Source organism: Oncorhynchus kisutch, linkage group LG5 (genome assembly GCF_002021735.2).
Source record: "Oncorhynchus kisutch isolate 150728-3 linkage group LG5, Okis_V2, whole genome shotgun sequence".
In the NCBI taxonomy this organism is placed as follows: domain Eukaryota; kingdom Metazoa; phylum Chordata; class Actinopteri; order Salmoniformes; family Salmonidae; genus Oncorhynchus; species Oncorhynchus kisutch.
The window spans coordinates 27,581,766-27,604,744 of NC_034178.2; the positions used below are offsets into that span (position 1 = coordinate 27,581,766).

At 42.1% G+C, this 22,979-nt stretch overlaps 1 protein-coding gene across 14 annotated transcripts in view; it reads right to left on the minus strand.

Annotated features, from left to right (window-relative positions):
* Positions 1 to 373: 373 nt before the first annotated feature.
* LOC109890833 (neuron navigator 1) overlaps positions 374 to 22,979 on the minus strand; it is a 132,117-nt gene continuing 109,511 nt past the window's right edge. For 10 of the 14 annotated variants that reach the window (XM_031824763.1, XM_031824762.1, XM_031824760.1 and 7 more), the window contains 16 exons: positions 22,267 to 22,378; positions 21,973 to 22,091; positions 21,363 to 21,371; positions 19,666 to 19,883; positions 19,292 to 19,454; positions 18,350 to 18,524; positions 17,869 to 17,966; positions 17,649 to 17,744; positions 17,148 to 17,316; positions 14,302 to 14,537; positions 8,715 to 8,869; positions 8,549 to 8,620; positions 6,625 to 6,821; positions 6,265 to 6,383; positions 5,651 to 5,860; positions 374 to 5,273 (listed from right to left, as the gene is read on the minus strand). In XM_031824763.1, the coding sequence (XP_031680623.1) occupies positions 5,184 to 5,273; positions 5,651 to 5,860; positions 6,265 to 6,383; positions 6,625 to 6,821; positions 8,549 to 8,620; positions 8,715 to 8,869; positions 14,302 to 14,537; positions 17,148 to 17,316; positions 17,649 to 17,744; positions 17,869 to 17,966; positions 18,350 to 18,524; positions 19,292 to 19,454; positions 19,666 to 19,883; positions 21,363 to 21,371; positions 21,973 to 22,091; positions 22,267 to 22,378 (2,238 nt within the window). In that variant the 3' untranslated portion in view covers positions 374 to 5,183. The remainder of the gene's footprint in view (positions 5,274 to 5,650; positions 5,861 to 6,264; positions 6,384 to 6,624; positions 6,822 to 8,548; positions 8,621 to 8,714; positions 8,870 to 14,301; positions 14,538 to 17,147; positions 17,317 to 17,648; positions 17,745 to 17,868; positions 17,967 to 18,349; positions 18,525 to 19,291; positions 19,455 to 19,665; positions 19,884 to 21,362; positions 21,372 to 21,972; positions 22,092 to 22,266; positions 22,379 to 22,979) is intronic. The other 4 variants (XM_031824764.1, XM_031824761.1, XM_031824757.1 and 1 more) reach the window with 2 other exon arrangements.

Here is a 22,979-nt window from a genome sequence, read left to right on the forward strand (position 1 = left end):
TGAAAGCTAGACAGTCAGGGAGTATTATATATTCCAAAAACGATAGAGAACTAATTTTCACAAATTTTGACGGCAAGGAAATATAACAACTTTTCAGTGTGGCCCTTCGGACCTTGATGAAGAACGAATGCTGCCCCTGGGGGCCAAAATGAGTTTGACACCCCTAGGTGAGCAGGGGGTTTACCCTGTGTTTCACTCCGTTTCCAGTTCACTGCTGTGTTTGTTCTGATAAATTACTATGATATACACAGATATGATGGTTAGGCCACAACCCAAATGCGCACTGACCGCTTTTAAAGACCTCAAGCACTCTTTGATTGCAAAATGGTATTCATCATTTTAAAAGGAAGTATTTTCGCAATTATGAGACAAATCATATATGACATGATTTTATTGACTGGAACGAACAGCGATAGGTGGATGAAAATGTCATTTCAGAAGCATGCCTACCTCTCCATGTATTGGGCTCAACTCTGGAGTGATAAGTTATTAATCTTGTAATAGGCCTTTATGGAGTTATTTGTTTTCCTTAATGATTGTTGTCGCATACAGTATGCAGAACTATGTACAAATGTTTACAATTATGAAATCCTGTACAAAATAGATAAATGAAATTTTACAAAGGATTCCTTAGAAAAAGAAATATCAAATATCAGCATATTAAAAAGAAAAAGCATTTTCTATATAGAATGAACCCCTAACAATACGTTGATGCTATTACATATTATGTTCACACACTCATTTGGCATGCATTTACAACATTTAAAAATCCATCACATTTGCCCGTCAGTGACATTAGATACCATTATTACAGTTTTTATATTTTTTATTGTGAGTCAGTAACAAGCTTTGTAAAATAATTATGACTATTCAGCAACCTGTATTGGCCTTCATCGAGTGGAAATACTTCATTTCCAACAACTTCAGATTTGTTTAAGATTTTTTGAAGACCCTGATATAAAAAAATGTTGATTTATCTTAGATTTTTTTTTAAATCAAGTTTTTAGGTTGAACTATGATCTTTGATAATATTTCAATTGTGCCCAACTGTAATACAGGCCTAAACCTTTGGACAACAAACTCTATTAACCTACACATCATATCCCTCATGTGACCAACCTGAGTTCAAACCCGGGTTTCCTGTGCGCCACAAGGGTATGTTAGCCCACTGAGCTAAAGCCCAGGTTTTTCCCACCAATTCAAGGTCAGGTGGTGTCTTGTGAGACCAAGGTTTGACACAAAGCATCCCTTCCATTGTCAAAGGTTACATACTCACTCTGTCTCAATGCAACACTTGCATCAAAATTCACATTAAGGCATAGTCAAACCCTGCCTGGAAAACTAACTCCTAATCGTCATTTGGTCCAACTTACTGCAAGACTGGGGCAAGACTGGGTTTGTTAGCTTTCAGAACAATTTTGAACGTTTTCTTTTCTCTAATTGCCAACACCAGTAGAAGTTGCTGCATAGTCCTGATACAAAAGATAGTTAGCAAAACACACAGCACGACAGCGCAACAGCCACAACGACCAGTGAATGAGATGAAGAATGAGCAGAATGGCATTTGTTTGCTTGCATACATAGATACGGGGTATAATATACTCTTCTAAATGGTAAAACAATGCAGAGTTGTTAATGAGGCTAACCATTAAGATGACAGAAGCTTCATATGGGTCTAGTAGGCTGAGTTAACACAGGCAGCCCAACTCGGATCTTTTTCCTCTTATTGGTCTTTTGACCAATCCGATCCACTCTTTCTACACTAATTAGGCAAAAAGAATTGCGCTGCCTGTGTAAACGCAGCCATGGTGTCATTGTGAAATGGATTGGCCAAAGGGGCATCTTTTCACATATGGTTATTCAAGGATTCCTTTCAATTTGTAAAAATGTGACCACACAAGGCAGCAAAAGCAATTCACTTCAAGTCATCAGATGGAGTCGTTTAACAGTTTGATGCAAAAGCATACCAAAAAAACTGAAGTAAAAAGGGAATGTACCATGTTTTAACTTCATCGCGGTGGTTTAGTTGCACTGTGCTTAATAATGACCTTGTGACAGTGTGCACCATTTCTTTCAGTTGTGATAACCGTTGTACAAAGAAAGCAATCTGACATTAAATGACACTTTATACACAGGTGACTTATGATAAAGGGATTATACATCATTAGTGTGAAGAGTCCCAAAACACAGACTGATTCTCCTACATTGTTTCAGCATCAGCCAGTATGGCCAGTTGTATCTTTTGAGAGCACTGCCGTAACCCACTATACTCTAAAATGACCCCATTTTACAAAGATGTACATCGTCTTTGACTTCTATCTTGTTTTGATCAACTGATCTTTCTATGTTCCATGCCTCCGAAGATGATTCTTCTGTTTTATGCTGTGTCTGAACGGTCATAACCTAAAACCAAAGGCGAGCAAAGCAATAGTACCAGTCAAAAAGAGGGGAGAGCACCATTGGTTGCTACAGTAGATGAAAGACTGTTATTAATAGCAGAGTTAAACCTGTGTCTGACAAAAAGGATTTGTGGGGTGCAACAGAGAACTCTAAATAATGATGTTCAACTCACCCCGGGGTCTTGGTAATAGGCCCAAATACATGTTTTCTACAAGGAAGGAGACCGTAGCTTTGGGAAAAGGCTATATTCGAAAGCACCTAAATGATCTGCGATGTTATACGGCTACCACATTGAGTAAAAGATCCACGTGTACATTCTTTTTTTAGCAATTTTATGCTCTGACCCCAAACTAGACTGTCAACATGCAAGATTACAGTAAAGTATTTGGATCAGCATATTAGGTTTTTGCGCCATGCAACTAATGTAGATAAAATAACTGAAATCGATATTGGAAATAAAGCATTGAGCAAAATGAACTATACCGAATCATGTCGTGGAATAGATTAGACCATACCTCACCATATTCAAAATAAAATCCAAGCAATATCTGAGCTACAAGCAAATAGTAGTTGCTTATGCGTTATTCCCCCCCAAAAATTACTTTCTTAGTAATACCTGATTTTATATGTTGGTAGTGCTGGAGTGGCCTTCTATCTTCAAACGGATAGTTGGATTTCAAATCTATGGCTGTATGTCAGTTCAGTCAAATGAATTCAAATGTATGCTGCTTGCAAGTAAATGAGGAACTAGTACCACAGAAGCTGAAATTTAGTATGTTCTGATGACATCTTTAAATGTGTTGGTTAGAGTGGACAGCATTTGTCATTTTGCAATGAATGATAAGCAAAGATATTAACCATGAGGAAATAACCATGTGTCCGTGTGCTGCTCTGTTCAACCCTGTTTTCTCACTTGACCATGGAAGCCTGATCCGCACCATCTAGACTACCTGGAACACATTGTTTATCCCTCAAATATAGTTAAGTGACATTAAAATCAACCCTGAACTACCCACGGCTCCCCACAGTTGACCCGCAACAAAAAAAATCAGCTGGCGGGTGGAATGAACACATTTGCTATCAACGGTTGTGATGGTGGAATACACCATCGTGGAAACAGGTGCTGTGTGACTGAAATCCCCGGTCTGGAAGGATTTTGGAGTCATTGTGGACAAGGACAACAACCCGGTATGGGACACAGCCTGCAAAAGTGCAAGCTGGTATTTGTTTATGTTAATTCAAGTTAATATAAGTTCATTATTACAATAATTCAGGCTTTCATTTATTTAGACCATACGCAGGCCATATACAGTTTAGTCCTGTGAGGCTGGTAAACGTTTGAGTAGCCAATAGTCTACTGAATGAATGTAGGCTATTTTTGCAGCCTACAGCCTATTCAGTTATGGGAAATGTTTATTTACGTTTGAATGTAAAGGTATTGTTTTGTTATGTCGGCTATAGGCTTTCGTCAAGTAAGAAGAAGGCTAATTAAATAGGATCCTATTCAAAGCGATGTGAGTTGTCAATGTGCCGCATTGTATTGTGAAAATAAGAACATAGGCCTTAATTCATGGCATGGTTTCATTTTATCCAAACATTGAACAGACAAATGAATTCCTGCAGGGAATGGGAATAGCCTGAGGGGTAAATGTGGAAGACACACCTCAGTTGAATGCATTTTTGTACAACTTCCTAGGTATCCCCCTCTCCCTTACTACTCTGGAGTCATAAAAACAGTCAAACAAATTGATGTCATTTGGAGTGTCATGGATCGTCTCTCGGAAACAACTCTATGCAGAGGAAAATCTGTCCCGATGTCGGATATCGGGTGAGGCTCGGAAATGATGTGGACGGGGCGGGTGCGGCTCCAAAATAAACTGACCTGTGCAGGACTGCACTGAACTAGGCGTGGGGGGCAAAAAGTCAATGTCCTGGCACTCACTACTCTGCTCTGAGGCGATGGTTATGAAGCAAAGCACCACTGTTGTATACTGCTGTTCATCTTGAGGTTATCATAAGGAATATATTTATTAAGGCATTCAGTATGTTTGGTCACAGAGTCAAAAACAAGTTCACCTGGTTATGTATAAAGAGTTGCATATGTCTAAGATTTGGCCTTCAAAGATTGATAGATGGATATGTATTCAGGACCAGGACTATACAACCTGACAAGCCATACAACATGCCGCCATACTCTTTCGAATAAGCCAAAAACGGGGTCTCCAACTGACTTAATTGTACATGCACACTGCAGGCCATGTTGCTGTTGCTGAGCAAAAGTTGACAAGCAAGAATGGTGCTATTTTGTCATTTCAATTTGCTGTTGGAAGAATCACCTGCTTAGACCAATGAGAGATGAGGATTCATTTCTAAAGTAAGAGTGATACTTATTATCTCGATAATTAGCACCTGTTTCTATCGAGAGTAGCAGTGATAGAGAGAAGGCTTCAGTAAAGAAAGAGAGACTTTATACTGTGTATTGTGAATATAACCTCTAGTTCAAGAAATCAAAAATGTTTTCTCTCGCTATAATATATGTTGGTATGACTTGGCATGATTGAATACAATTTCAAAACATCAAAACAAAACGGCTTCTCATTCAACCATATGTAGTGTGATTGTTGTTTGCGGAGATTAAAGATAAGGTCCAAAAGGAGCAGAAAACTATATTGGAGTTTTTGTTCCTGAATATTATGAACTGTGTATACTAGAGCTCACATAGGGGTACATATTTAGGGGCTATTTGAAGGGCTAAGTTTTGAGTCTACAGTTGAAGTTGATGTTCAAAATGTAGGGAGGCTGGGGTCCATTGTTTCTCTGTCCGGAGATTCAATGCAGTTGGCTGCCTCTTGCAACTTCAACAACATAGCCATCTGGAACAACAGACAGAAGGGGAAATGGTCAGAACAGGTGAAGCATTTCAAATTAACTCTATATAATGTACAGTATTGTGACAACGATGCCTTCCAAGGACATACAGTAATAGAATTGAGATACAGACGAGGCCAGAGAAGGCCTTACAGCAGGGTTGGGAATCAGGTACCACAGGCTTTTGCTCCAGCCCAGCTCAGGCTATGCACACCTGATTCAACTAATCAACAAATCACATTGTTCAAATTTGGCCACTATCACAGTAGGTGAATCAGGTGTATCTTTGCTGGACCACAACAAAATCATACACACACTGTGGGACCTCCAGGACAACAGTTGCATACCCCATGGTACAAATATGGGAAGTCGAGTGTCTCACCAGAGGGTCCAGGGTGTCCATGGAGCTGGGTGGGGTCTCCTTATTAAGAGGCCTGGCTGAGGCCTCGCTGGGCTGGCCTGGGCCTCCAGAGGTCATGCTGGGGGGAGGCAGGTGGAACAGCTTGGCCTGGTCCTGTTGGGCTGAGGGCCAGGGAAGTGTGCCCCTCACCCACTCCACTGGGTCCTCCCATACCGCCTTCTGACCATGCACCTGTGGCACAAAGCCACAATACGTCATACTCCGAGCACATTTAACATTTTAGTAATTTAGTAGACGCTCTTATACAGAGAGACTTACAGTTATTGCATTAGACAGGTGAGACAGCTAGGTGAGACAGCTACAAATCACAGTGATAGTAAGTCAATTTTTCCTCTAAGGAAGTTATCAGCAAAATCAGTGCTAGTTTGAAAAGAAAAGTGTGAGTGTTATTTCTTGCAAGATCTTTGCTCCATCCATTTACTTTACCTGCAATTCACCTAGCCTGGTCCCAGATCTGGTTGTGCCGTCACGCCAAACGTTTGACGTGACAATGACCATATCAGTTGGCAATGCAGCACAAACCGATCTGGGACCAGGCTATAATTCATCTACCAGGACAGTAAAACCTGTCTGACCTTAATGCCATCCTTGGCTCCTTCCTGCAGGTAGGGGATAATGGAGAGGTTCCAAAGGTCAATGAACCAGGAGCGGAACTCCTCCACAGTCACAGGACAGGACAGGAAGAAACACGGGCCTAGAGAGAGGGAGAGCGCAAGAGAGAGAGAATAAATAATATTAATGACCACATCAAATCAAAATACACAGTCTGTGGCCATGGACAAGAATCAGATCTCTAGTAACTACTTATATCACTTTATTTGGATAGTATGTAGTATTTAGATCTGTAGATCATCCACAGGGGACTATCCAATTAAAGTGTAACCTAACTTTATATTTGTGTATTATTTCCCAGTTATAACAGAATGTTTTCCTACCGATGAGGAAGTCAGAGGTGCTGTGTTTCTCCAGGAAGGTGTGCAGGTGGTACCACAGCTTGGGCACCCAGTCCAGCACCCTGAGGAGGTCCTCGTTGGCCAGGCTCCTCTCGTCTTCCGCCTCCATCAACTTCCTGTGCAGGTAACGCACCAGGAAGCCATTGGCTGGCTCCACATTATTAGAGAAGGTCACCATCCTTGGGGTCAGGAGAGGGTCAAAGGTCAGGTCATACTGTATGTATCAAAGTACTTTTCTAATATATACAGTGCCTTCAGAAAGTATTGACACCTCTTTTTTCCAAATTGTGTTGTGTTACTGCCTGAATTTTAAATGGATTAAATTGAGATTCTGTGTCACTAACCTATACACAATACACCATGAGTCAATAACTATTCAACGCCTTTGTTTTCACAAGCCTAAATACATTCAGGAGTAACATTTGTCTTAACAAGTCACAATAAGTTGCATGGACTCACTCTGTGTGCAATTATAGTGTTTAACATGATATTTGAAGGACTATCTCATCTCTGTAACCCACACATACAATTACCTGTAAGGTCCCTCAGTCGATCAGTGAATTTCAATCACAGATTCAATCACAAAGAACAGGGAGGTTTTCCAATGCCTCATAAGGAAGGGCACATATTGGTAAATGGGTTAAATAAAAAAAGGAGACATTCAATATCCCTTTGAGCATAGTGAAGTTATTAATTACACTTTGGCTGGTGTATCAATACACCCAGTCACTACAAAGATACAAGCGTCCTTCCTAACTTATTTGCCAGAGAGGAAGGAAACTGCTCAGGGATTTCACCATGAGGCCAATGGTGACTTTTTAAAATTATTAGTTTAATGGCTGTGAAAGGAGAAAACGGAAGATGGATCAACAACAGTGTGGTTACTACACAATAATTACTAACCTAAATGACAGCGTGAAAAGAAGGAACCTTGTACAGAAAAAAAATATTCCAAAACATACGTGCTAAAGTAAAATTGCTAGAAAATTATGTGCTGTTATGTTTGGGGGAAATCCAACACAACAAATCAATGAGTACCACTCTTCAAATGTTCAAGTACACTGGTGGCTGCATCATGTTATGGGTATGCTTGTCATCAGCAAGAGCTATGGATTTTTTTTTTTCATCATTAGTGCTTGACGGCTTCTGCAAAAAGAGGTGAAGGAATTTTCAATTGCAAAATCATAGAGGAAAACCGGGTTCAGTCTGCTTTCCAACAGACATTGAGAAACAAATTCACCGTTCAACAGGACCTAAAACCTAAACGACAAGGCCAAATATACACTGGAGTTGCTTACCAAAATTACATTGAATGTTCCTGAGTGGCCTATTTACAGTTTTGACTTAAACTGCTTGAAAATGTATGGCAAGACTTGAAAATGGCTGTCTAGCAATGATACACAATCAACTTGACAGAGCTTGACAATTTTTTTAAAGAATGTGCAAATATTGTACAATCCAGGTTTGCAAAGCTCTTAGAGACTTAGAAATAGTCTAACATGTTTAGACTCAGGAGTATGAATACTTATGTAAATGAGATTATATTTTCAATGCCAATGCAGACATTAAAAATTAAAAATAAAAACTTTGTCATGATAGGGTAGTGTGTAGATCGGTGAGAGGAAAAATATATTTAATAAATTTTGAATTCAGGCTGTAACACAAAATGTGCAATAAGTCAAGGGGTATGAATACTTTGAAGGCACTGTTTTAATCAATTTTCTAACCACTGTCCATATTCATTAGACTGACAACATCCCAGTTTAAATATGCATCAAAGCATACTTTAGATGCATGACAGGGATATATTGAGGCCTTAAATAAGATGTTTTAATGCTAGGTCAGAACAAAAACCTGCACACAGAAAAAAAACACACAAAACAACTTGATTTGTCTCTTCATTCACCTGAAGCTGAGGTGCAGGCCATGGTTCGGGGTCATCTTCACCGGCTGGTTGGTAGTTCCAATGATGTAAGGACTGAAATAAACACAGAATAGTCACAGTTCAGATTAGAAACAATAATGTATTAGATGCTTGAGAAAAGGTTCCATTTCAGTGTTAGTCTGCTCACCATTTGTGGTATTTGCAGGTGAGGGCCCCGTTGACAAGCTCGCTGATGGAAGTGGCATCATGTATATCATCCAGGATAACCACCAATGGAATTTCAGCGGTGCTGGTTTCCCGGTCAATCTGATTGGCCAGATTGGACAGGCAGAGCTGGAGATCCTGTTCAGAGGGGAGTGAGAGGTAATGTTATTGATGTATGGTGATATTAAATCACAAACCCAAAACCAGATGATTGCTTTCTGTTGGTCCTGAACTGTAAGGTGTACAGCCTTTCCCGCTACCCATGATTGTCTGAGATAATGAGTGGGCTGGACATGCTGAGAGATAAGTTTGATTGGTCTGCTTTGCATCTTGTGTCTATAAAATGAGCTGCTCGTTATGAATAGATAATCCTTTCTACTGCAGTTTTTTTCTAAAGATATAATTTTAGCCATGGAGAACTGCAAATATGTTGCTACAGCTCTCAATAACATTGCTGCCCTGAATTTATCAGGTGCTACCGACGCTATCGACAACGGTCAGTGAGAAACAGTTGTGATGGGCTACTTTCTGGATGACAATCGTGCCATGTTGACTCTTACTCAGAAAATGAATCAGACCGATGAGGAAATCCCTGATTTAGGTAAAAACATTTTAGTTAAAGAAGACATTGTAGAGTCTTCTGATGACAGTGGTAGGGAAGAAACGGCGATCAACATTTGTCACGGAAGAAGTTTACTGAGTTTTGAAATCAGTGGAAGACAACGGGCCAAACAAACTGGGCTAAACAGAAATTACACAGGATGTCTTATTTTAATAAAAGGGGTTGCAGTCTGCCGTGAAGCTTTCATCCATGTTTACGAGTAAGAATCTAGCTACAGTTTCAGATATTATAAGTTTCTAATTTTGTCAGAAAGTTGTTTTCAAGTTAAAGTTTGCTGTTAGCTAGCCAGCTGGAGTTTCGATGGTTAGCTTGCTAGCTAACCTTGAACCTATTTGGTTAACTTTAGCAAGGTACTGTATGACAATTGGTTTGTATTGCTAGTAATGTTACTCTATGGATTGGGATCATAGTTCATTTTTTAGCTAGCCAAAATTAATGTGACATGCCCAAACAAAAGACCCCAAATTAACTTCATATGGCAGGGGCAGTATTGAGTAGCTTGGATGAAAAGGTGCCCATTGTAAATGGCCAGCTCCTCAGTCTCAGTTGCTAATATATGCATATTATTATTAGTATTGGATAGAAAACACTCTAAAGTTTCCAAAACTGTCAAAATATTGTCTGTGAGTATAACAGAACTGATATTGCAGGCGTAACCCCGAGGAAAATCAAAACAGGAAGTGGCTTCTATTTTGAAAACTCCATGTTCCATAGCCTCCCTTTGCTGGATTTAAAGGGATATGAACCAGATTCCTTTTCCTATCGCTTCCTCAAGGTGTCAACAGTCTTCAGACATAGTTTCAGGCTTTTATTTTGAAAAATGAGCCAGAAGAATAACATTGCGTCAGGTGGTTAAATGAGTTTTGCTCACGCAACAGAGTTTGGATAGGTATTGCTTCTCCCTCTCCTACTGTGAAAGACATTTGCGGTTGATATATTATCGATTATATATTTCAAAAACAACCTGAGGATTAATTATAAAAAATGTTTGACATGTTTCTGTGGACATCATGGACACTATTTGGAATTTTCGTCTGCGTTGTCGTGACCGCTCTTTCCTGTGGATTTCTGAACATAACGCGACAAGGTATTTTGGATATAAAAATAATCTTTATGGAACAAAAGGAACATTTGTTGTGTAACTGGGAGTCTCGTGAGTGAAAACAGCCGAAGATCATCAAAGGTAAACGATTAATTTGATTGCTTTTCTGATTTTCGTGACCAAGCTTCCTGATGCTAAGTGTACTTAATGTTTTGTCGTGCGATCGATAAACTTACACAAACGCTTGGATTGCTTTCGCTGTAAAGCATAATTTCTAAATCTGACACGACAGGTGGATGTTTTCCTATATTGCACTTGTGAAAATAAATATTTGTAGTAATATTTTTGTAGTAATATAGTAATCAATAATTATTTATTATTTATTTATTGAATGAAGCGCTATGCTATTCAGCGGTTGTTGATGACACTTATCCCGATAGGGGGATTGCAGGCATAACAAGTTAAAGCTTGCTGTTACCTAGCTAACATTAGCTGAAGTTAGATGGCTGGCTTACTAGCTAACATTAACTTACGTGTATGAAGTGTGTGTAAAGTTAGTGATGTTTTCTCAGAATGCCATTTCGCATTGTTAGGTATAGCCTAATGCTAACTAGCTCACAATTAACCTATTTGGTTAACTTTAGCTAGCTATGACCATCGGTTTGTATTGTTAGTTAAAGCTTGCTGTTAGCTAGCCAGCTGAAGTTCGATGGCTGGCTTGCTAGCTAACATTACGTGTATGATCTGTGTAGTAATATTATCTCAGAATGCCATTTTGCATCTATTGTACAATAATGCTAAAATATTTGTATGTGGAATTTGTCTTTCAGCATCAGTAGAACATGCCTGACTCTCCTACACCAGTCATACAGGAAGAATAGTCTAATGCCTCCCATCAAAAAGAGATCTGGCCCAAGCAAGCAAAGGCAGCAGAGCAGTCATCAACTACATGCACCATTTCTTCACCAACTACGGAGTGTGGATCTGAATTGTGATAACTGCAGTGGCCAAAACAAGAACACGTTTGTGCTCTGGTATTGTGCCTGGCAGACCATGCAAAAGCTCCACCACAGTCTGGACCTTCACTTCCTGATCACAGGCCACACCAAGTTTGCCTCTGACTGGTGCTTCGGCCTCATAAAGCAGCACTTCAGAAAGACTAGAGTGAACACTTTCTCTGAGATTGCTGGTGTTGTGAAGGACAGCACTGTGACAGGGGTCAACATCCCACAGCTGGTTGGACTGGAGGATGGTACGGTGCTGGTGGAAAGCTATGGCTGGCAACAACTTCAGGCTGCTGCCACAGATCAAGCAGTACCAGTTGTTGTTATTCCATGTTTTACAGCTTTGATGCTCTGGAGCCTGTTGTTGTCGCTAATGAGCATTCGTACTGTCAGGACCAGGTTTTATCTGTTGCGCAACGCTGACATCCTTCCTCTGAAAAAGTGTCTGCCTGTACAAGCACCACCTGGACTGGACACAGCTAGACAAACTATTTTTTTGACAAGAGATGGGAGTTTTGCGACGAAGATGCTATGGACATCACATGCCCTGCACCAAAGTCAAGGGCAGGACAGAAACAGTCTCTCTCTAAACACATACGTTGCTGCTACAAAAAAAAAAAATTGTCCTGCTGCTCAGCCACTTGACCCCTGATTGTATGCATATAAATACCTCGTTTATCACTGATATTGTTATTAATATTGTTCTTGTACATGCTGTATATTATTTGATTTATATTGACACTACTATATATCTATTTCTGATATTTCTACTCTGCAAGTAACCATTTGGCTGTACCGTTTACACCTTCTGTGGAGACCCATCCACTTAGCAAGACTTAGCAAAATATTGATATATAAAATGAATATTGATATGTGTAGTGTGTATTTGTGTATTTTGTGTATTTTGTGACATACCACAACCTCATGTGACCATATCAAGTGTCCACAACATAAATAAACGGTGCATGAATCTGTTTTTGTACTGTACATGTGCACCTCACACAGGTTTCATCTCAGGTTGCTTGGCATTAACTTGTATGTAATACTATGTGATAAGTGCGTGTGTAACAGTATATAAACAGTATATATTTTTTTTATGTCTTCACTATTATTCTACAATGTAGAAAATAGTAAAAATAAAGAAAAACCCTTGAATGAGAAGTGTGTCCAAACTTCTGACTGGTACTGTATATATTTCAAGAGCCAATTTTTTTTCCATCTTCGTAACATTGCAAAATCTGAAACTTCTTGTTTAAAAACGATGCAGAAAAGCTAATCCATCCTTTTGTCACTTCTAGATTAGACTACTGCAATGTACTACTCTCCGGCTACCCGGATAAAGCACTGAATTAACTTCAGCTAGTGCTAAATACGGCAGCTAGAATCTTGACTAGAATACACAAATGGTATCATATTAGCTCCCCTCTCTCCATTGGGATGATATGCCTCTGGCCCTATTACAGGGGCTGAGTCACTGGCTTGCTAGTGCAATCCCATGCTGTCCCTAGGAAGTGTGCATCCGGTCGTGCCAGGCTCTGTTCGCTATACTAGCCTTGAGCGGGGTTATATCCTGTCTGGTTGGAAATGTCCGGGAGTATCACCGGATGCGGCCACAGTGTCCCCCGATCCCCTCCGTCTCAGTATCTATGCTGTAATAGTCTATATGCCAGTCTAATAACTCTCTCGTTCTCTTCCCCTCTCTACTGCCTGGCCTGATGACTCTTGTCTGTCCCCATGCATAGTCTACCTGGCCATGCTGCTGCTCCAGTTTCTGCTGTCCGGCCTGTGGCTATGGAACCCTGACCTGTTCACTGGATAAGCTACCTTATCCCGGACCTACTGTTTCGACCCTCTTTATATCGCACTTACTGTCTCGACCTTTGAATGCTCGGCTATGAAAAGTCAACTGACATTTAATACTGAGGTGCTGACCTGTTGCACCCTCTACAACAACTGTGATTATTATTTGACCCTGCCGGTCATCTATGAACATTTGAACATCTTGAAGAATGATCTGGCCTTAATGGCCCTGTACACTTATAATCTCCACCGGGCACAGCCAGAAGAGGACAGGCCACTCCTCACAGCCTGGTTCCTAGGTTCCTAGGGAGTTTTTCCTAGCCACTGAGCTTCTACATCTGCACAGCTCTGACACACACACACACACTTACCCCACCAGACGTGCCACCAGAGGTCTTTACACAGTCCACAAATCCAGAACAAATTAAAGAAAGCGTACAGTATTATATAGAACCATTATTGCATGGAACTCCCTTCCATCTCATATTGCTCAAATGAACAACAAACCAGTTTTAAACAAAGCAACACCTTACGGCACAACGCCTCTCCCCTGTTTGACCTAGATATTGTGTGTATGTATTGATATGTCGGCTATGTGTGCCATTTTTTAATTTTTTTATTGATGTAGTTCTGTCCTTGAGCTGTTCTTCTCTATTCATGTTCTGTATTATGTCATGTCTCATGTTTTGTGTGGACCCCAGGAAGAGTGGCTGCTGCCTTCACAACAGCTAATGGGGATCCTAAGAAAATACCAAATTGCTTGCTCTTTGAGGTTTTAGGCTGGGTTTCTGCATAAGCACTTTGTGTCATCTGCTGATGTAAAAAAGGGCTTTATGAATACATTTGATTTATTGGTTGGCAGAGAGGTTTATCGGTCTATTAACTTACTTTCAAACAGCTCTTGCACTAAAAGACCAATATCATTTTCACAATTTCACAATATTACTCCAACCTCATAGGGTGGAAATATATTTAAAACACGGGTAAATCACATTTTTGACTGCACTGGGCCTTCAATAATAACCTGCTCAGCCCGTAGCTCCTCTCCAGAACTAGGAGTGAGGAAACCGGTACCGTATGGCACACACTATCCTGTCCCCACCTTGCAAGACTGGCGGTGCATGTTGAAGGTGACCACAATGCCGTCGTTGAGGTCTCGACCGCTGCGGTCCACCAGGTACTCTGCCAGGCGAGACGTGAGGTAGGTCTTGCCGGTGCCGCTGGGCCCAGACATGATGAGGCGGCGGTGCTTCAGCAGCAGGCTGATGTAGTGTTGAGTCATGGGCTTGGGGATGAGGGTCTCAAACACCAGGCTGTCCACACACTTCTCCTTCAGACCTGCAGGATGCAGATTTCAAACGTTTAGTGTTCGGAAGCTTTATTGTCTGTTCAAGGTAAACACACGGAATTAAATGTAACACTAGAATGGACAAAAAAAATTTGGGCAATTTTGGTCCGGAATTATAGGGATTATATGGGTAAACATTTCAAACAGCATTTCTTTGACAACACATAGACAGGTCAGGTACAAGGATTGGTCGGGTGTAGGGCGTTCCAAACAGCCCTCCATTCAGCTGCTCACAGAGACATACTGTACATGAAGTTAAACCAGGGAGTAGTTAAATCAGGGAGTCCATCCGTGTGCATGAAAATGTTCTGCTTAACGATTTACCGCATCATATGTCTCCCTTCATAAACAACTTGGAGTGCAGAAAGAATGTTCTGTAAATAACTCCCAGATCAAGAGCAAGGAGTATGTGCTCCTCCTCTTCCCTCTCCATACCTTCTCCCCCCTACCTCCTCCATGCCCTCACCCTACAGTGTGACATATCACCACCCACATTTATAGTGTGTGTGTGTGTGTGTGTGTGTGAGGCCTGAGCCAGTTGGATCGGACTGCCTGAGCTGTCTGACACACAAGCTGCAGCGGGATCATGTTCCTCTGAACCCTCGATTGCACTCCCCTGCTTCTTTCCCACCCTGGCCTACGGCATTCCTGCTTAGCCAGGTGGAACAGACAGCCTACCCAGCCTGCACCTCTTCATTGGTTTAAAAACACAAATGGGGTTCTAACTGATATGGATTACCCTGAAATGGATCTATGTACACTACTGTTCTAAGGAAATGTGCTCTAAAAAAAAAAAACGACATCGAACCAAGAAAGCTAATCTGCTAATGGCCTGTCTGAGTGTGTGTTTTCCTCTGGAACTTAGCAAGTAGAGAGCTGTAGACACCACAAATCATCTCAGCCTGGCCCTAACCTCTCCACTACAGGGTGCCAGTAGCAACAGTCATCGGAATTGTTAAAATGTTTAACAAACTATTCTAATAAATGCAACAGTTGGACAATGGATGAAGATACTCCAAAATGTTTATTTATGATCTTTCAGATATTGACTGAATTATCTTTGTTTTCTATGTTCTATGTTATCCTCTGGATCTCCTAGGGGACAGAGGGAAGCCACACATTCTCTTATATAGCAAGTAGGGAGCGGTATAGTGCCATTCAGAGTTAGAAAGTTGATTGTCTTGTAATACGTCTGACAATGTAAATGTACTTCTAATCCGTCTGTCTGCATAAGACATGGCATAATAGGGTGTAGTGAGATACCCAATGGGTTGGACGGGACATTTCTCGTCAATTATCTTGAAAAAAACATATACTTAAAAAAACAGAAAAATCAACCAATCCTCCATCCGTATCACAATGGGAAGGTCAAATGCTTTATATTCTAAATGTCGGAAGTGCATGGGCAACAGAGAGGCTTGCCTCTGAAGCTAAGCAGGGTTGGTCCTGGATGGGAGACCAGATGCTTCTAAAAGTGATGTTGGAGGGTCAGTAGTATGCACTCCTTCCTCTAGTCTAAAACAAATATCCCGATGCCCCAGGACAGTGATTGGGGACATTGCCCTGTGTAGGGGACCTGACTCTCTGTGGTCACTAAAGATCCCATGGAACTTATCGTAAGAGTAGAGATTTTAACCCCGCTGTCCTGGCTAAATTTCCAATCTGACCACCATTTTTTTCCTAATCAATTTTGAATAAAGGCAGTAACACAACAAAATGTGGAATAAGTCAAGGGGTATGAATACTTTCTGAAGGCACTGTAAGACACCACAAATCTTAGCCCAAAGTCAGCTCTCCGCTACAGGGTGCCAGGGGTCAGAGAGAGGTCAAAGACAGGGGCGCGATAGAGTTGAATCAATAAAGAGACAAACAGAAGGACTTATGAGACTTCACAGCAGGGTTGGTGTCAATTCCGTTTAAATGCCAGTCAATTCAGAAAGTAAACCATTGAACATAATTTGAATGGTCAGTCTACTTCCTGAATTGAAATGGATTTGAACCCAAGCCTAATATTCTACATCATATCTTAGTATGGAACATAACAAGCAGTCCAAATATCTGGTTAACGTCCGCAGCATGGGTCATAAATCATGATATCTCTAAATAAAACATTCCTTTCATCATTGTTCAGTGCGGAACGGGAGATCTGAAGAGAGTGGACAGAAATTCCCAGAGCAGACGAAAGGAGGCGAATGTCAGTTAGACCAAACATACACGGTCTCGCGGCCAAAAAACATGTGCTACAATGACCTTTGGGGTGAACATTAACTCCATTGACTGTTGACCCCAAATATATCTAACACAAGCTAGACACGAGCTGTCTTTTACAATCGATGCTCAAAGAATTGACACGGAAAAAAACTAACTTGCCGTGATGATCAGTTAATAGTACATTAACAATCAGAGAAATATTTGTCTACATCAGAAATGAAACTGCAGATTGTAGCTAACTTTTATAACAAGTTTTTTGATCGTCACATTAAATAGATACAGTGATAAAGGGCATCCTTGTATTACATACTGGCCCTAAATATTGGTATATTTCCAGAAAATGACCATTGTTCATAATTATACCATTATGATCCTAGTCAGGTACTGACCTTTGAGTGTGACAGTGATGCCGCTGGGCCCCTTGGAGACACAGCGTGAGGGCTGGCTCTCTGGCAGCTCCCCTCCCAGCACCCTCCTGATGTGGTTCATACTGTAGCTGTAGACAGAGTCTGTAGTAAGGCCCAGGCTGGAGGTGGGGTCCACCTTGGCTATGTACACCTGGGGGGAGGAGAGAAGGGGGAGGTGAGGAGACAGGGGAGAGGAGATGAGTGGGGGCAGGGGAGGGGAGAGGAGATTAGGGGAGCATTAGTGGTGTTGGGGAAAAGCAGACTGAGAATTTACAGATACAGATTAAACTCTAGCCAAAACCATGTCCTAACTGAGAAGAAAAGTGTATTTATGCGTGTTCTGTTTGTAGACATAACCCTACACCCTACCTTGTCATTTAAGTTTAAACAAATACAATTTTTAGGGTACATTTGCATCAACAATATATCCACCTTTGAATGTAAACGTGCTTTCTCACAGTCGAGGTGCCTGTTGAGACTCACCTTAAAAGCCTGGCCAACAGCCGAGTCCAGCATAGGCCAGTCCATTCTGCCGTTAACCCTCACAGTTCCGATGAAGAAGTCCTGCTGTTTCACCTCCTGTTGAACGAGGACAGGAGCAGTGGAGAGGTTAAACGGTTCACCATCATACTTATTGTAGAGGCCAGCTGAACCGAACAAGTCTGGCTCATACATAAATCATGAATCGTATAAATAGACTCACATCTTTGAAGACGCGCAGATTGGCCACGCGAACCACCACTCTCACGCGAGTGTCGTCCCTGGGAGCGGGGAGGCTAACGGTGTCTGTCTGGAACACGTCTGTTTCGACAGAGAGAGAGAGAGAGAGAGAGAGAGAGAGAGAGAGAGAGAGAGAGAGAGAGAGAGAGAGAGAATGGTATGGGTGGTAGTCAGCCAGAGAGACACTGGGTCAAGGAGTAATCTAATGAGTGTCCTACATGCATGTCATAATTACAACATGGCAAACACATAAACGTGGGTACACAATGTCCTTGTGTTCTGTTAGACAGTTGTATGTTTACTTATCACTGAGTTATGACCCTTTCACCCTGCACACTAAGGAGGGTTATTTAGCTGAAATGCTTCATGATAATTATCCCTTGTCTCCTTGAATTCATGAAATTCAGTCTTAAGACTTGTTGAGTGATGACTGCGTTCCTCTAGTTACTGATGCCAGGTCTCACCAGAGGGGCTGCCCTCTCCCAGACTCATGCTGAAGGTCTTGGTCAGAGACATGGCAACAGATTGGCGTGGCGAGGCGGTGCCGAGTGATGCCAGGCCGGAGGACTGGGAGGTGGAGGTGGAGGGACCACCTGTCTTCAACTGGTCATTCTCTGCCTTCAGGTTCTCCACTGTCATCTGCAGGCAGGAACACACCGTGTAGGATTAGGGTGATACTTACATAGCTACTTAATGAGGGGACTCCTGTAGGGCCGTAATGGGGTCAGGGTCAGAGTTCAAACCGCACAAACCAGTTATAGGTTTGTGCGGTTTGACCTCTGATCCTGACCCCTTCACGTTACAGTAGACGTTACATTGGGTAACACAAAGACACACAGACACATGCAGGCATGCTCACACACCTCGCAAACACACAAGAGTCCTGCACTGGTCTGTTTTTTGGAACCACACCCGCGCCACATCAATTCCAATATGACATCAGTATAGATTCTTCTACCCAAATTGACTTTCTACCCGAAAGGGGATCAGTGACCCGCTGAATAACATACATTTATATCATTGTTTTTATGAGCAAGGCTAGCCAGGGAAAGGACACTTGGCAATGTATTCTCCAATGAGGGGGATGAAACGTACGTTTCAGAGCCACACAAATAATAGAAAGTACCTTGATCCACTGCGTGCGTAACTGGTAGCCTATATGCCTGCCTCACTGCTCACAGGATGGAATTTGCAACACATTGCAACACAACATGTAAAAAAATATATATAATATCTCGATTTAAAACGTTTTCAACGCAATATCATTCTGAACCGTGAGCTGAGCCGTGGGTGTCCGACCCATTGCAGGACCTCTAACACACACACACACACACACACACACACACACACACACACACACACACACACACACACACACACACACACACACACACACACACACACACCTGCATGTTGTTCATGGCCTCCTGCAGCTGCTCCAGCTGGTGGGCGGAGCTAAGGGCCTCCAAGCGGATGTCTGTCAGCTTCCTCTCCTTCTCCCAGAGGGCCGAGCGCAGCGTGGTCACCACCTTCTCATCCTCCGGGGGCTCCTCGCCTACTTCGCACAGGCTGGAGAAGAAGAGAAGAACACACCTTGCTTAGACTGAAAAGAGGTGGCAGGTACCGCCTCAATTGCACTGAACTCTGTGATAGAGATGAATAAGAGAGATAACGGTACGTGACATTCATACACGTGCCATTTGGTGCCCATTTGAAATATGTTTCTTAAGGAAGCAAAACATGATTCAGACTGGAGGGGCACCGGAGGAATTGACCATACCCAGAGGAAGACGCAGAGACAGAGGACCTCATCATGGAAATGTCCCCATTTCCATCTCCCTCCCCATCCCCATCCCCATCCCTGTCCACGTGGTGGATGGGGATTTTAGGAGAGGAGGGTGCCGAGGAGTCTGGCGTGGCGATCTCCTCGATGTCGGCGTATGACGCCGAGAGCTTGGACCCCTTCTTACTGAACGCCTTGTTAAAGGAACTCCTCAGCTACACAGAGAAATACATAGACAGCAGAGGTGAGAATTAAAGACTGGTGGGGCACCCAGAGAGAAGCACAATGAACACGTACAGTGTTGTGACTCCTGTAACCATCCCTGTATTTGTTGATGCATTCGACCTTTGATGTGTCTCAAATGGCACCCTTTCCCCCTGTATAGTGCACTACTATAGGGGGAAAGGGTGTTATTTGACACGCACAGCTATTCTTCATCAAAATCACAGCAGGGGTCTTTTTGTGTTTATTTCATTACTCGGCTTTGATTTGGACACTTGAATATATAGCCAGTAGAAAGAAAGAAAAAACACGCTGTCCTCAAAATCCCCAACTCTCCCGACCCCTATGCTGGTGTCCTCTTTTTTCTTTGGTGAAGCAGGGTAATGTGAGACCGGTGTTGTCCTCTATTCTGTGTTGAAGCGGGGGTAAATGTGAGAACCCAAGGCTAATCGAGGGCGGGGGTAAATTTCATAAAGAATTCCAGTCAACTCAAAAAAGTAAACCAAATTCCAATTCCAAATTGTCCCAACGGAAAAGCATTGAATAGAATTGGAATTCCAGGTCTACTTCCTGAATTGACTGAAATTGAAATGGAATTTACCCGAACCCTGCAGAACACTAGTCATGGGACGCAAGTCCTATGGACGCAGTCCACGCAACATGAAGATAACCTCGCAGATTAGTCTGTAGGGAACGGAGCACATAGAAATAAGCATCTGGCGATGAGACAGAGACGTTCACTAGACTTATGTTCACTAAGTTATGTACAATGAGGAGGAAGGAAGAGAGAAAAGAACTGCCCCATGGTGGAAAAAGCCGCGAGCGTTGTACAGACCGTACAGATTTGAGTTGTTGCAAGAATCATGACCAAATGATTTTTGTGTTTATGCTCACTTTGTTCACAATAGAACCCTATACGAGGAATTATCCACATGTCTTAAGTGTCTGTACTGTCTGTACTGTTTAAACAATGGGAGTGCTATGATTCGACAATACATATGCTTTTAAAAAAAATAGTGTTGAGTTTGACGTTTTGTCATGATATGTCAAATATGAGGACTGCTGTACCACAAGAAAACAACAGGAAATGGCTGGGGTGACTATATCACACAAAAAAAGTCCTCTGGAGAAGAAAAAAATGTCACAGTCATTCACTAACTTTCAGACAAGCTTTGCACGAAATCAAAACTTCTCGGGACACTAAACAAAACAGAATTTGAAAACGTTGTCTGATGATCCAATTTACTTTGTCATTTCTGAATCATTTATCTGCCTTATATTTACTGTAAATGGTATACATAAAAATGTATGCTACCGTGAAGTACAGTTAGTGAATGAAGTGGATCTGGCTAGGTTTAATATGGGATGAAAAACCACACAGCTTTTCCAAATACCTAACAAGTATGACTCATCAGTGCAGGGAGGTAGAGAGGGGGGGGGGGCTTGGGGCTCTTACAAAATCCACTACTCACCTCAAAGACCTGAATAAAATACAGTAGCAGGGAAGCATGAGAGAGAGAGATCAGAGAGGAGTCATACTTCATATCAGATTTGGAGAGAGAGAGTGAGAACCCACACATGCAGGACCACAGACACAGAGCGAGTGGCTGGATGGTTTCTCTCCTTTCAATGCAAAACATAAGTTAGGATTCTAAAATGTAGCAATCCTGTTCTATGCCAATCTCATAACTTCATGATGTTGCTATTTTATAGGCTCTTTAGAATGTTTATGTTGGTTTATAGCTCGTGTAAAACATGTTATGTGGAGTTTATGAATGCTTGATGAACACATGCATTAGCTAGATCACATAAAGTGAAGTAAAGTTACCCACTTTGCTTGTTACTAGCCAGTCCAGTGGTAAACTCTTGGTATAGTGAACTCCAGGAACTCAAATTCTAGGTTTTCGCAACGTTGGACACCAATAGGCCGATCAAATCCCATTGATCCAAAAATCCAGACCGTTTTGACAAGACAGTACCACTGCCCTGACCCTAGTTAAAGGGTTCTCTCATAGAACCAGAAACCCAATTAGAATCCTGACTCTAATTCCTTATTATATTTAGACGGTTCTGTGCCCTCACCCAGCTCTTCTTCTTCTTCTTGGCCTCCTGCTCCTTCAGACTGCCCATGCTGGAGTGGCTGGTGATGCTGTTCAGGCTGGAGATGCTCTCAGAAGAGTTCTGCCTCTTCATCTGCAGCTCTGGAGAGACAAGAGGAGCTAGTGAGGGGGAGTGAAGAGAGAGAAAAACCGTTCTAGAGAAGAGAAGATGAGCTAGTGAGGGCGGTGAAAGAAGATAAAAACTGGTCTGGAGAAGAGAGGGAATGGTCAAAGGGATTATATTGAAAGAACGTTAGACCCTTGGTTGGCTCCCTACCTTTGGGAGGGATGTCAGGGTTGCTGAGGGCCACATGGATTATATCCTGTGCCTCTGTGTTCTTCGTCTTCAGAATCTCTATGGTCTCCTTCAGATCAGTCAGCTCAGAGTCCTACAAGGAAACAGGACCAGTACATTACAACTGTCTGTTGCCTCTAGGGTTGCAGAATTCTGGTAACTTCTCCCAAATTCCCAGGTTTTCCAGAAATCCTGGTTGGAAGATTCCCGGAAGCAGGAAATCGGAGAATCCTCTAACCAAGATTTCTGGGAAAACATGGGAATTTTGTGGAAGTTACAGGAATTTTGCAATCTTACTCTGATGTTGAGAGAGGACTCCCTACTGTATATCTTCTGGGCTAATGTACCCCGTTGAGCAGCTGACAGCAGTCCTACATGGGGGGACTGACTCTGGTGTGTCTATGGTCTCAGACCTGAAGGATTGTGCTGAGTGGCTGGTGAAAACAAGACCTTAGCACCATGTCAACTTTTGACCTAGATTTAACTTCCTGTCCTCCTGACAGTCTTTGTCCTCTGCTCTCCAACAGCATGATACAGTTAGACGATGCCAGGGCTTTGGGGTGGTCATGCGGCTAACGCTCAAGGGCATGTTGTGGTCCAGGATGTTAGCCTTGACTGTCAAAACACACTGAGGAGATCAGACTCTGTCTACACTCTACGCTCACTTTGCGCTCAGCCTTCTCATATAACAAAAG